At 30.3% G+C, this 14,209-nt stretch overlaps 1 protein-coding gene across 1 annotated transcript; it reads right to left on the reverse strand.

Annotated features, from left to right (window-relative positions):
• Nucleotides 1-6,425: 6,425 nt before the first annotated feature.
• On the reverse strand, nt 6,426-13,471 carry arl1 (ADP-ribosylation factor-like 1). Its single transcript, XM_037760269.1, has 6 exons — nt 13,317-13,471; nt 10,741-10,878; nt 9,440-9,521; nt 9,091-9,202; nt 7,979-8,157; nt 6,426-7,687 (listed from the first exon to the last, which is right to left on the reverse strand). The coding sequence occupies exons 1-6, from the start codon at nt 13,318-13,320 to the stop codon at nt 7,657-7,659; spliced, it is 546 nt and encodes a 181-aa protein (XP_037616197.1). The 5' UTR covers nt 13,321-13,471; the 3' UTR covers nt 6,426-7,656.
• Nucleotides 13,472-14,209: the final 738 nt, after the last annotated feature.

Here is a 14,209-nt window from a genome sequence, read left to right on the forward strand (position 1 = left end):
TTTTTTTTTGACATACTATACTATGAATTTTTTTTTTTTTTTGACATACTATACTATGACTTTTTTTTTCCGACATACTATACTATGACTTTTTTTTTTTTTTTTTGACATACTATACTATGACTTTTTTTTTTTTTGACATACTATACTGACTTTTTTTTTTTTTTTTTTGACATATATACTGACTTTTTTTTTTTTTGACATACTATACTATGACTTTTTTTTTTTTTTTTTTACATAATATACTATGACTTTTTTTTTTTTTTTTTTGACATACTATACTATTACTTTTTTTTTTTTTGACATACTATACTATGACTTTTTTTTTTTTTTCCCGACATACTATACTATGACTTTTTTTTTTTTTTTGACATACTATACTATGACTTTTTTTTTTTTTTTTTTTTTAACATACTATACTATGACTTTTTTTTTTCCGACATACTATACTATGACTTCTTTTTTTTTTTTCCCGACATACTATACTATGACTTTTTTTTTTTTTGACATACTATACTATGACTTTTTTTTTTTTTTTTTTTAACATACTATACTATGACTTTTTTTTTCCGACATACTATACTATGACTTCTTTTTTTTTTTTTTTTGACATACTATACTATGACTTTTTTTTTTTTTTTTGACATAATATACTATGACTTTTTTTTTTTTTGACATACTATACTATGACTTTTTTTTTTTTTGACATACTATACTATGACTTTTTTTTTTCCGACATACTATACTATGACTTTTTTTTTTTTTTTTTTGACATACTATACTATGACTTTTTTTTTTTTTGACATACTATACTATGACTTTTTTTTTTTTTTTGACATACTATAGTATGACTTTTTTTTTCCGACATACTATACTATGACTTTTTTTTTTTTTTTTTTGACATACTATACTATGACTTTTTTTTTTTTTTGACATACTATACTATGACTTTTTTTCTTTTTTGACATACTATACTATGACTTTTTTTTTTTTTTTTTTTTAACATACTATACTATGACTTTTTTTTTCCGACATACTATACTATGACTTCTTTTTTTTTTTTTTTTTGACATACTATACTATGACTTTTTTTTTTTTTTTTCCGACATACTATACTATGACTTTTTTTTTTTTTTGACATACTATACTATGACTTTTTTTTTTTTTTTTTGACATACTATACTATGAATTTTTTTTTTTTTTTTTTGACATACTATACTATGACTTTTTTTTTCCGACATACTATACTATGACTTTTTTTTTTTTTTGACATACTATACTGACTTTTTTTTTTTTTTTTGACATACTATACTATGACTTTTTTTTTCCGACATACTATACTATGACTTTTTTTTTTTTTGACATACTATACTGACTTTTTTTTTTTTTTTTGACATACTATACTATGACTTTTTTTTTTTCCGACATACTATACTATGACTTTTTTTTCATAAAATTAACGACATGCTATACTATAACTTTTTTTTCATAAAATTAACGACATACTATACTATGACTTTTTTTTCATAAAATTAACGACATACTATACTATGACTTTTTTTTTTTTTTTTGACATAATATACTATGACTTTTTTTTTTTTGACATACTATACTGACTTTTTTTTTTTTTTTTTGACATACTATACTATGACTTTTTTTTTCCGACATACTATACTATGACTTTTTTTTTTTTTGACATACTATACTATGACTTTTTTTTTTTTTTTTTTGACATACTATACTATGACTTTTTTTTTTTTTTTTTTGACATACTATACTATGACTTTTTTTTTTCCGACATACTATACTATGACTTTTTTTTCATAAAATTAACGACATGCTATACTATAACTTTTTTTTCATAAAATTCACGACATACTATACTATGACTTTTTTTTCATAAAATTAACGACATACTATACTATGACGTTTTTTTCAAGAAATTAACGACATGCTATACTATGACTTTTTTTTCATAAAATTAACGACATACTATACTATGACTTTTTTTTTATAAAAGTTTCGACATACTATACTATGACTTTTTTTTTCCGACATACTATACTATGACTTTTTTTTTTTTTTTTTGACATAATATACTATGACTTTTTTTTTTTTTTTTTGACATACTATACTATGACTTTTTTTTTTTTTTTTTTGACATACTATACTATGACTTTTTTTTTTTTTTTTTTAACATACTATACTATGACTTTTTTTTTCCGACATACTATACTATGACTTCTTTTTTTTTTTTTTTTTGACATACTATACTATGAATTTTTTTTTTTTTTTTTTGACATACTATACTATGACTTTTTTTTTCCGACATACTATACTATGACTTTTTTTTTTTTTTTTGACATACTATACTATGACTTTTTTTTTTTTGACATACTATACTGACTTTTTTTTTTTTTTTTTTTTACATATATACTATGACTTTTTTTTTTTTGACATACTATACTATGACTTTTTTTTTTTTTTTTGACATAATATACTATGACTTTTTTTTTTTTTTTTTTGACATACTATACTATGACTTTTTTTTTTTTGACATACTATACTATGACTTTTTTTTTTTTTTCCCGACATACTATACTATGACTTTTTTTTTTTTTTGACATACTATACTATGACTTTTTTTTTTTTTTTTTTTTAACATACTATACTATGACTTTTTTTTCCCGACATACTATACTATGACTTCTTTTTTTTTTTTCCCGACATACTATACTATGACTTTTTTTTTTTTTGACATACTATACTATGACTTTTTTTTTTCCGACATACTATACTATGACTTTTTTTTTTTTTTTTTTGACATACTATACTATGACTTTTTTTTTTTTTGACATACTATACTATGACTTTTTTTTTTCCGACATACTATACTATGACTTTTTTTTTTTTGACATACTATACTATGACTTTTTTTTTTTCCGACATACTATACTATGACTTTTTTTTCATAAAATTAACGACATGCTATACTATAACTTTTTTTTCATAAAATTAACGACATACTATACTATGACTTTTTTTTCATAAAATTAACGACATACTATACTATGACTTTTTTTTTATAAAAGTTTCGACATACTATACTATGACTTTTTTTTTACCGACATACTATACTATGACTTTTTTTTTTTTTTTTTGACATACTATACTATGACTTTTTTTTTACCGACATACTATACTATGACTTTTTTTTTTTTTTTTTGACATACTATACTATGACTTTTTTTTTTTTTTTTTGACATGCTATACTATGACTTTTTTTTTTTTTGACATAATATACTATGACTTTTTTTTTCTGACATACTATACTATGACTTTTTTTTTTTTTTTTTGACATACTATACTATGACTTTTTTTTTCTGACATACTATACTATGACTTTTTTTTCATAAAATTAACGACATACTATACTATGACTTTTTTTTTATAAAAGTTTCGACATACTATACTATGACTTTTTTTTTACCGACATACTATACTATGACTTTTTTTTTTTTTTTTTTGACATACTATACTATGACTTTTTTTTTACCGACATACTATACTATGACTTTTTTTTTTTTTTTTTGACATACTATACTATGACTTTTTTTTTTTTTTTTTGACATGCTATACTATGACTTTTTTTTTTTTTGACATAATATACTATGACTTTTTTTTTCTGACATACTATACTATGACTTTTTTTTTTTTTTTTGACATACTATACTATGACTTTTTTTTTTTTGACATACTATACTATGACTTTTATTTTTTGACATAATATACTATGACTTTTTTTTTCTGACATACTATACTATGACTTTTTTTTTTTTTTTTTGACATACTATACTATGACTTTTTTTTTTTTTGACATACTATACTATGACTTTTTTTTTTTCCGACATACTATACTATGACTTTTTTTTTTTTTTTTTTTGACATACTATACTATGACTTTTTTTTTTTTTTTTTGACATACTATACGCTCTGAGGCGACTCAAGACTTTGAGACTGAAACCGCAAATCCTCAGGGACTTCTACCGGGGCACCATAGAGAGCCTCCTGACAGGCTGCTTCACCACCTGGTTCGGCAGCTGCACCAACGTGGACCGTAAGGCGCTGGAAAGGGTGGTGCGCTCGGCCCAACACATCACCGGGTGCGAGCTGCCCAGCCTGCAGGAGCTTTACACCCAGCGGTGCCTCAAGAAGTCCCTGAGGGTCATTAAGGACACGACACACCCCCACAACAGCCTGTTCTCCCTCCTGCCCTCTGGTAGAAGATACAGGACCCCCAGGACTCTCACCAGCAGACTGAGGAACAGTTTTTTCCCCCAGGCCATCAGACTTTTAAATCTATAATTAATTTGACACATTCTTACACAAAAATATTTCTTATACTGTATATATTGTTAATACATATGTTCTTAATATGCCCTTGTATAAAGTATTTCCTTTTATAATTGTAATGTAAATGTAATTGTAATGTAAATGTAAATGTAATATAATTTATTATTTAATGGAGCTTCCTAGCGAAAAGTATTTCACACGTTTGTACCTGTACAACTGGCGTGACAATAAACATCTTGAATCTTGAATCTTGAAAACTATACTATGACTTTTTTTTTTTTTTTTTGACATACTATACTATGACTTTTTTTTTTTGACATACTATACTATGACTTTTTTTTTTTTTTTTTCCGACATACTATACTATGACGTTTTTTTCAAGAAATTAACGACATACTATACTATGACTTTTTTTTCATAAAATTTTCGACATACTATACTATGACTTTTTTTTCATAAAATTAACGACATACTATACTATGACTTTTTTTTCATAAAATTAACGACATACTATACTATGACGTTTTTTTCAAGAAATTAACGACATGCTATACTATGACTTTTTTTTCATAAAATTTTCGACATACTATACTATGACTTTTTTTTCATAAAATTAACGACATACTATACTATGACTTTTTTTTCATAAAATTAACGACATACTATACTATGACTTTTTTTCAAGAAATTAACAACATACTATACTATGACTTTTTTTTCATAAAATTAACGACATACTATACTATGACTTTTTTTCATAAAATTAACGACATACTATACTATGACTTTTTTTTCATAAAATTTTCGACATACTATACTGACTTTTTTTTCATAAAATTAACGACATGCTATACTATGACTTTTTTTTCATAAAATTAACGACATGCTATACTATGACTTTTTTTTCATAAAATTAACGACATGCTATACTATGACTTTTTTTTCATAAAATTAGTGACATACTATACTATGACTTTTTTTTCATAAAATTAACGACATGCTATACTATGACTTTTTTTTCATAAAATTAACGACATGCTATACTATAACTTTTTTTTCATAAAATTAACGACATACTATACTATGACTTTTTTTTCATAAAATTAGTGACATACTATACTATGACTTTTTTTTTATAAAATTAACGACATGCTATACTATAACTTTTTTTCATAAAATTAACGACATACTATACTATGACTTTTTTTTCATAAAATTAACGACATACTATACTATGACTTTTTTTTCATAAAATTAGTGACATACTATACTATGACTTTTTTTTAATAAAATTAACGACATGCTATACTACAACTTTTTTTTCATAAAATTAACGACATACTATACTATGACTTTTTTTTTTTGACAAACTATACTGACTTTTTTTTTTTTTTTTTGACATACTATACTATGACTTTTTTTTTTTTTTGACATACTATACTATGACTTTTTTTTTTTGACATACTATACTATGACTTTTTTTTTTTTTTTGACATACTATACTATGACTTTTTTTTTCCGACATACTATACTATGACTTTTTTTTTTTTTTTTTGACATACTATACTATGACTTTTTTTTCCGACATACTATACTATGACTTTTTTTTTTTTTTTTGACATACTATACTATGACTTTTTTTTTTTTTTGACATACTATACTGACTTTTTTTTTTTTTTTGACATACTATACTATGACTTTTTTTTTTTTTCGACATACTATATTATGACTTTTTTTGACCAGATTTTACTGTACATGTCTTATACCCCCGAAGATATGATAAGAATCTAAACCATCTCTTCTGTTGGGTAAATCCAACAGCCTCATCTGTGTGTAAAAGGAATTATAAATGAGACGTCATTTACCAGCAGGATGTCTCTGTATCACTAATGACATCAGTTCATTATGAACTCTCCTGCTGTGAACAAAGGGTAAAATTGTCCTCAGATTTATATCCCGTGCAGTTAAATGTACACATTTTTTTAATTAAAAAAAGATGAGACATTTTTACAGATCATCCGTTTTGTGGTCTCACAATTTTTTGAAAACAAAACCGCTTCAACACAAAATGGTACAATCACTGATAGCAATCTTTACTGAGAATAAATTTCACTGTACAAGCAGATATAAATATGCAACCATAAAACTTTGAGCATACAGTTAGTGTTCAGTAACTAAATGACTAATATGCCAAAGCTGCACTCGAGAATTTTCAATGGAAAAAAAAGTCTAAACTACTTAATTATTTCTTTTCTTTAAAAAAAGTGGGAACAACACAAATAAACAGGAGGAAAAACAATAGAAATCTATGACGATGTATCTGCCTGACTGACTATATATGGTACAAAAACAGCCCAGGCTGCAGTAACACATGGCCAGAGGACTTGTAGTGGAGTACTTCTTTTTTTTTTTTTTTTTTTTTTACACTTATTGAGGCCAAATTTCCAAAAATAATAAATCAGAACATTTCGTAGAAACCGGCAGATTGTTTACAGAGAGGTATGGCTAGTCCAGCATACTATGAAATATTGTCTAATGAGTTGGCGATCAAGCAGTAGCTTCTCGGTGATGTGTCCTCGTCTCTGGTTGCTCAGTTCAGGAGCAGGACTGAAATTTGTACTGTGGAACTTCCTTTATGGTAAAAAACACTGGATCTTCATTACATCTTGCTGATATTAGAGCACATCAACTACAGATCATAGTCTGGCTTCACTACAAGCAAACTACTTAACCCCACTGGGAGAAGATGAAGCTAACCGATGCATTGTCCAGTGAAGATGATCTGATTTCAGAAACTCTACAGAGGGTTAGAGATGGACCGGCTTTTCACAGAGCGTTACTTAGATATTCTTCTTAATCCATGATAACTTCAGTGTTGACACTTACAAACGGAATTGTGAAATTAGCAATGTTTAACATGTCTGTTCACAGGGGTTTAGTTGTTGTGTTTTTTTGCATTTCCAAAGCACATAAAAATGCAGATACTAACTTGTCCATCGCTGAAGTCGTACAGCTCTCTAAAACCTTCACTTGTGCCACCAGCATTCGGAGGGATGGGACTGTGTGTGTGTGTGTTTGTGTGTGTGCCCAGTCCAGACATTACTGCAGCCTTCACTTGTAAGTCCCAGGCTTGAAAGGCGTTAGGCATTGGGAGGGCTTGGCCAAGGCTTCAGGTGGGTTGGAGGCGGGCAGGAGTGCAATCACGGGTCCAGTGGAAAGAGGGTCTTGGGGAGGGGTCAGTCACAAGGCTTCATACAGTAGGGGTCAAAGGTCAGGAGTATATACAGAATGGGTGGGAGCTTTTTACTGCCGACTCTTGAGGGAATCCACCAGCCTATGAGGACAGAGACACAGAGCAAATATAATTCAGCCTCGGTAAACACAAAGAACAGATAGCATGTTGTGCAATATGAACCAATGCTGAAGAGGATGAGTAATGTAACGCAATTAACTTTTTTATGAGCCCTCCACATTGCTTTAAAATGGCTCACCGTTGACAAATACAAATGTAGTTCTGGATGGCAATAAACACCACACCTTATTTCTCATCTAATAGGATGTTGAGTTTTTTTCCTACTTCACACCTATTTGTATTTCTCTATCTAGTAAGTATGCTAAAGCTTACCATTCCATTGCTTCATCCAGGCCTGTGCCCTTTGTGGCCGAGGTCTTGAAGATCTGCCATTTTCTGTCTTTGAGGGCGGGAAGGCCCAGAGAGTTGGCCACCTCAGCGGGCGTCATTGCCTGGTCCATATCCTGTTTGTTTGCAAATACCACCAGGATAGCTTTCTTTAGCTCTTCCTCCTGGATAAAAAACACAAGGTCACAAAATGACATCATGGAGAGAGAGAGAGAGAGAGAGAGAGAGAGAGAGAGAGAGAGATAGAGAGATAGAGAGATAGAGAGATAGAGAGATAGAGAGATAGAGAGATAGAGAGATAGAGAGATAGAGAGATAGAGAGAGAGAGAGAGAGAGAGAGAGAGAGAGAGAGCCAGAGATTTGCCAAGCTAAAAATATCAGTGGAATGGAAGCAAAACACAGCAACTAAATACTTAGTGAATGTTAATCACTCTCAAATACTTATTAAAAGGTGATAACATTTTTATGCAGATGAATAATTAAAAAAAAAAAATTCATCCACAGAGCTTTTAGAAAGGTATTATATTTGGGAATTAATCATTTTAAAAAATGTTGGCGGGTCCAAAATTAATGTTTTGTTTATCTCTGTGGAAGATATCTGACGTTTGGTTCACACTTCCAACAAGGCTACTAACAAGGTGTGACATCTAGTGGCTGATTGTTATCAATGTTATCAAAAGCACCTTTAAAATTGAAATACCACTGATTTTATAGCTTTGAAATATTCTAATTTCAACATTAAGTACAGTAACATTAAATACACTTTTAGGATTAAAGATGATTTTATTTGCTTATAGCAATTCACACCGATTTTTATGAACATTTAACAATTGCTTTTCACAACATCTAGTCAAGAACCAGTGTTGAACAAACAGATAATGTGACCTCATGGTAGCATTAGAGGAAAAGTGAAGGTATTCTCTCAAAATGACTAGAATTGATCCTCTGCGAACATTCGATGTCATGGAAATCTTTCCAATAGCTTCACTCTTGACAAAGTGTTGAACATCCCTACAGCTTTGCCGCTAAGAAAATATCCTCACATCTGACTTGATTCAGTGTGTTTAGGTTTGTAGGTTGAGAATAAGCCGACTTACCTCCAACATGGCCACCAGCTCAGACTTCGAGATGCCCATCCTGTCGCGGTCGCTGCTGTCGACGACGTAGATGACTGCATCTGTGTTCGAGTAGTAACACCGCCAGTAGGGCCTGTGAAGCAGAGAGAGGAACAGACAGGTTGACAGATGGAAGAAGAGACAGATATATATAGATATATAAATATATATCTATATATATATATATTTAAAAAAACTTGATTTTTCTGTTTATCCCCAATTTCCAAGTTGCTGTTTGGAGCTATGTCCGTGTTCCACATGCATACGTTTCCCACACAATCACTCCTGGGAGCTCGGCAGTACAGCCACCATCTGCCCCTTTACAACCTACCTGATACTCGTCTGTCCTCCCAGATCCCACACCTGGAACTTCAGATTTTTGTATGTGACTGTCTCCACGTTGAAACCGATTGCTGTGCAGAGAGAAATTCAAATGGTTTCAGTGAAAGCAGAAAATGTGAGCCTGATTATTATCATCGTGTTATCTGGATGGGCAGTATACTGCAAGTATGATATGACCTGCTGTTCACAGTAATGTGAGGGAGATAGCAGAGGAAAATGATGCTCTTTTGTAGAGCCTGAATATAAAGAAAGAATTGGCACGAATACTGAAATACTGCATTTTTAAAGCTTATGAAATCTTTCCCTCGGACAAGAAATTGTAGCATATTTGATTCTAATGAGTGAAGTAAACCACACTGTTTGTCATTTTCTCTACAACTAATTGGTCATGGTTCACTTCATTATAAAACTTCAAAGATCACATCAACAAACCACAGTGAAACAACATGTGTGTAAGCAAAGTTTGTGCTGTCATGGTAGAAGTGCTCATCTTAAGTTACTCCCCCCTGAGTGGAAAACATGCAAACATTTAGCATCTGCACATTCACATGGAAAAATAACAAAGAAAACGCTGCTGAAATGTAAAAGACTGCACAAAAAAAAAAAAAAACTGGATTTTTAAATTAAACATTTGCAACATTTGTTTGCAAACCTGTCCATACATGATCAGAATAATAGCGTTACTCTCCCCCACAGAAACACTGCTCCTGAACTGCCTAAAGCGCCTTTTCTTCCCTAACGTGGTGATGTCAACATGTTATACATTTGCATAATACATGCCTAGCGGCTAGTTAGAGCGGGGTCTGAAGAGTTTGGTACAGTTGACCAATCGAAACAGAGTGGGCATTTTTCTGACAGGGGTAGGAGCTCAAACAAGAGCGTTTCAGACAGTCGATATGAGAAAAATCAAGCATTTTTTGAACATTAAAGCGTGTAAACACCTTCTAGTAGAAAACCAAGATACAAGTATGAACCTGAAAATGAGCATAATAGTTCCTCTTTAAAGCCAGTGAAATAAAACACTTGTGTGGCAAAGAGAAGAATGTTGCCCAGACTGGTTGCCCGTGTGTGCCAAGCCTCTCCACGTAGAAGCATTTGCCTGCAGGGTTATTGTTCTGTGCCATCCGTAATCTAATTACTGTAGGCTACATAAATACATTGTTGCTACAAAAAATAGTGCATCTGATAAACTGAGAGAGTTGCACTGATATGAATCTAATGATGTTGTGTAAGGAGGAACAAACACTAAATAAATATGGAAATTAAGAAAGAGAGCAAATCAGTACATACTGGGGATTGTAGTGACCACCTCTCCAACCTGCAGCCGGTACAGAATGGTTGTCTTTCCAGCGCCGTCCAAACCCAGGATCAGAATCCTCATCTCCCTGGTGCCAAACAGGCCCGAGAAGAGACTAGAGAAGAAACCTCCTGAAGAATCGACAACACACGGGAAGAAGTTAGAAGTAGCTTTTGATCAGCTGATGGATAGAAAATTAAGTTTTGATCATTTATCAACTAAAACAGCTTGCTTCATCTTTATTCAAGATTCAAGATTCACTTTATTGTCATTTCACTGAGTATTTGCATACACAGAAGGAAACTAAATATGTTTTTCTCCCAGCTCCCGTCAGTGCATTAAAAAGGATAGAATAAATAAGTATTAAAATGAACATACCTAACTATAACAATACAAAAATAAAATAAGTAAACGTTTCAGACACAATTTCACCCAATTTGCAGTCATACACCCAAGTGCATTTATGTCCATAGTAAAGTGCTGATTGCATTACTGTTCCAAAAATTGTCTTTGACAGGTGACTAGCTTTAAAAACTGTTTCTGTGTTAATGCTGGGGGGTTGGATGTGAGTGTGAGTGTGTGTGGGGAGGGGACACAGTTCATTTACAAGCCTGTGGGAAGAAGCTGTTCAGCATCCTGCTGCACCTGCAGCAGATGCTCCTTTGAATACTTTGGATGTATTGAGTGTAACACATCACTTTGGGCTCTAGTAAACTCTTGCATGAACTTAATGATAACTCAAATAATAATAAACATAACATGATTAAATCAATGGTAAATCAACTGACAAAATAGTATTTACTTTAAGTTCTAAAAGAATTACAGAAACAGAGAAATGTGAGTCCCCTTTTCAACGGAAAGAGTGAGCTTTTCTACATCTGGAAATATTATAAAGAACCCTTTTCCTGTTTTGCATGACAGTGGCCTAATTCTCTGTCTGTAGGCGGTTGAGCTGGTTAGCTGAGGTTCGCTTCAGTAACAGACGTTATGGTGTGATTGAATTAAATTGAAGACTGCAGGTTGTCTTGCTTTTTCCTCGTATGTCCTCAATGCCATTATGTAAATATTATAAAACAGCTAGCTTGAATACACAATGTTTAGGAGCTATACACAACAAAACACCATGTAAAGTAAACAGTTGTAAAATAGGTACGGTAGATATAATAAATAAATGTAAACAGAAGTGTTACACTAGAGGAATAAAATGTAAAATAGATGTAATGTAAACAGAGGTAATTGCACTTGTAAAGTAGGTAGGGTCGATGTAATAATAAGTGTTACACTAGAGGAATAGAATATAAAATAGATGTAATATAAACAGAAGTGTTACACTAGAGGAATAAAATATAAAATAGATGTAATGTAAACAGAAGTGTTACAACTAGAGGAATAAAATATAAATAGATAGATTTAATGTAAACAGGTTGTAAAATAGGTAGTGTAGATGTAATAATAAGTGTTACACTAGAGGAATAAAATATAAAATAGATGTAATGTAAACAGAGGTAAAATAGGTAGGGTAGATGTAATAATAAGTGTTACACTAGAGGAATAAAATATAAAATAGATGTAATATAAACAGAAGTGTTACACTAGAGGAATAGAATATAAAAAAGATGTAATGTAAACAGAAGTGTTACAACTAGAGGAATAAAATATAAATAGATAGATGTAATGTAAACAGGTTGTAAAATAGGTAGTGTAGATGTAATAATAAGTGTTACACTAGAGGAATAAAATATAAAATAGATGTAATGTAAACAGGTTGTAAAATAGGTAGTGTAGATGTAATAATAAGTGTTACACTAGAGGAATAAAATATAAAATAGATGTAATGTAAACAGAGGTAATTGCAATAGTAAAATAGGTAGTGTAGATGTAATAATAAGTGTTACACTAGAGGAATAGAATATAAAATAGATGTAATGTAAACAGAAGTGTTACAACTAGAGGAATAAAATATAAATAGATAGATGTAATGTAAACAGGTTGTAAAATAGGTAGTGTAGATGTAATAATAAGTGTTACACTAGAGTAATAAAATAGGTAAAGTAGATGTAATGTAAGCTGTAATGTGATGTAAGGTAAACAGTTGTAAAATAGGTAAAGTAGATGTAATAATAAGTAAACAGTTGTAAAATAGGTAGTGTAGATGTAATAATAAGTGTTACACTAGAGTAATAAAATAGGTAAAGTAGATGTAATGTAAGCTGTAATGTGATGTAAGGTAAACAGTTGTAAAATAGGTAAAGTAGATGTAATAATAAGTAAACAGTTGTAAAATAGGTAAGGGTAGATGTAATAAATAAAATGTATGTTGCACTTGAGGTGTATATTACATAGTATAACTAAAAGAGTGAGCTTCTGTGAGTGTTTTCCTGTGTAACATGACAGTGGCCTAATTCTCTCTGTGTGTAGGTGGTTGAGCTGGTTAGCTGAGGTTAGCTTAGCCAGCTAGCAACAGTCCTAATGTGTGTTAAATGAAGCAGGCTGATACAAAGCAGGTATCTAATTACTCACACGCATTGATAAATACATGTTTTATCGAATAAAAGTTAGAAATACTGACCCATTTCGATAAGAATACGACCCTTTGAGTGGAGCAGGAACACAGAGAGGCAGGTTGGACGGTTGGAGACCTACTTCCGGGTTGTTGACGTGTCGCTGTGCTACGTCACCACACTGTGGCTTCAATTTCGTGTCGTCACATTCGACACATAAAAAAAATTAAATTAAATTAAAAAAAAAAATTTAATTAAAGTTAAAAATTTGTTTTAACAATATAGTTGACACATTAAGAGTCTTTATTTTATGTTTTTTTATACACATTAATTTGCTTTATATAAAAACATGTTTTTTATCGAAAGTGCTGCTCTGGAAAAGAAGCTTCATCATGACGCTGTGGTTCAGGGTGCATTCAAGACGCCAAAACGGTGTCGCGTTCTCAAGTGTTTAACAGCTGTTCTTATTAAAGGGAATTGTGACATTCAAATGATGTGTCAGTATATACCACAGAACTATTGGCAATATTATTGCACTTATATTATTTCCTCATTATTATTATTATTATTATTATTATTTATTATTTTATTTTATTTCATTATCAGGTCTATTGGGGAATACAGCAGTTTTTAAGAGAAACTGATATAGTTAAACGAATCTAGAGTTTTCCTCATTATTTTTTTTTCAATATTATATTTATTGTTTTTTTGTTCATTTTGAAACAACAGAACAAACATTCACAAAGGTCCCCAATAATAACATTCTCGGTACAAAAAGAAACTTAACAAACCTAATATTAATATAAAATAAGCCAGCATAGATACAGGAAAAACATATTATATACAAAAAATAGATATATAAGTAAAAAGAATATACACAAGTAAAATAAATAAAATTGAAAACAATAAAATAAAATAAAATCTATTTATATATACTCTATACATATATACACATATACGC

Source organism: Sebastes umbrosus, chromosome 23 (assembly GCF_015220745.1).
Source record: "Sebastes umbrosus isolate fSebUmb1 chromosome 23, fSebUmb1.pri, whole genome shotgun sequence".
NCBI lineage: Eukaryota > Metazoa > Chordata > Actinopteri > Perciformes > Sebastidae > Sebastes > Sebastes umbrosus.

Bases quoted from the DNA above. Each gene is read 5' to 3' on its own strand.
- arl1 (XM_037760269.1), bottom strand. The intron at 8,158-9,090 runs GTAAGTCGGCTT...TTTTTTATCCAG, and splicing joins AGCTGGTGGCCATGTTGGAG to GAGGAAGAGCTAAAGAAAGC. The intron at 7,688-7,978 runs GTAAGCTTTAGC...CTGTCCTCATAG, and splicing joins CTGGATGAAGCAATGGAATG to GCTGGTGGATTCCCTCAAGA.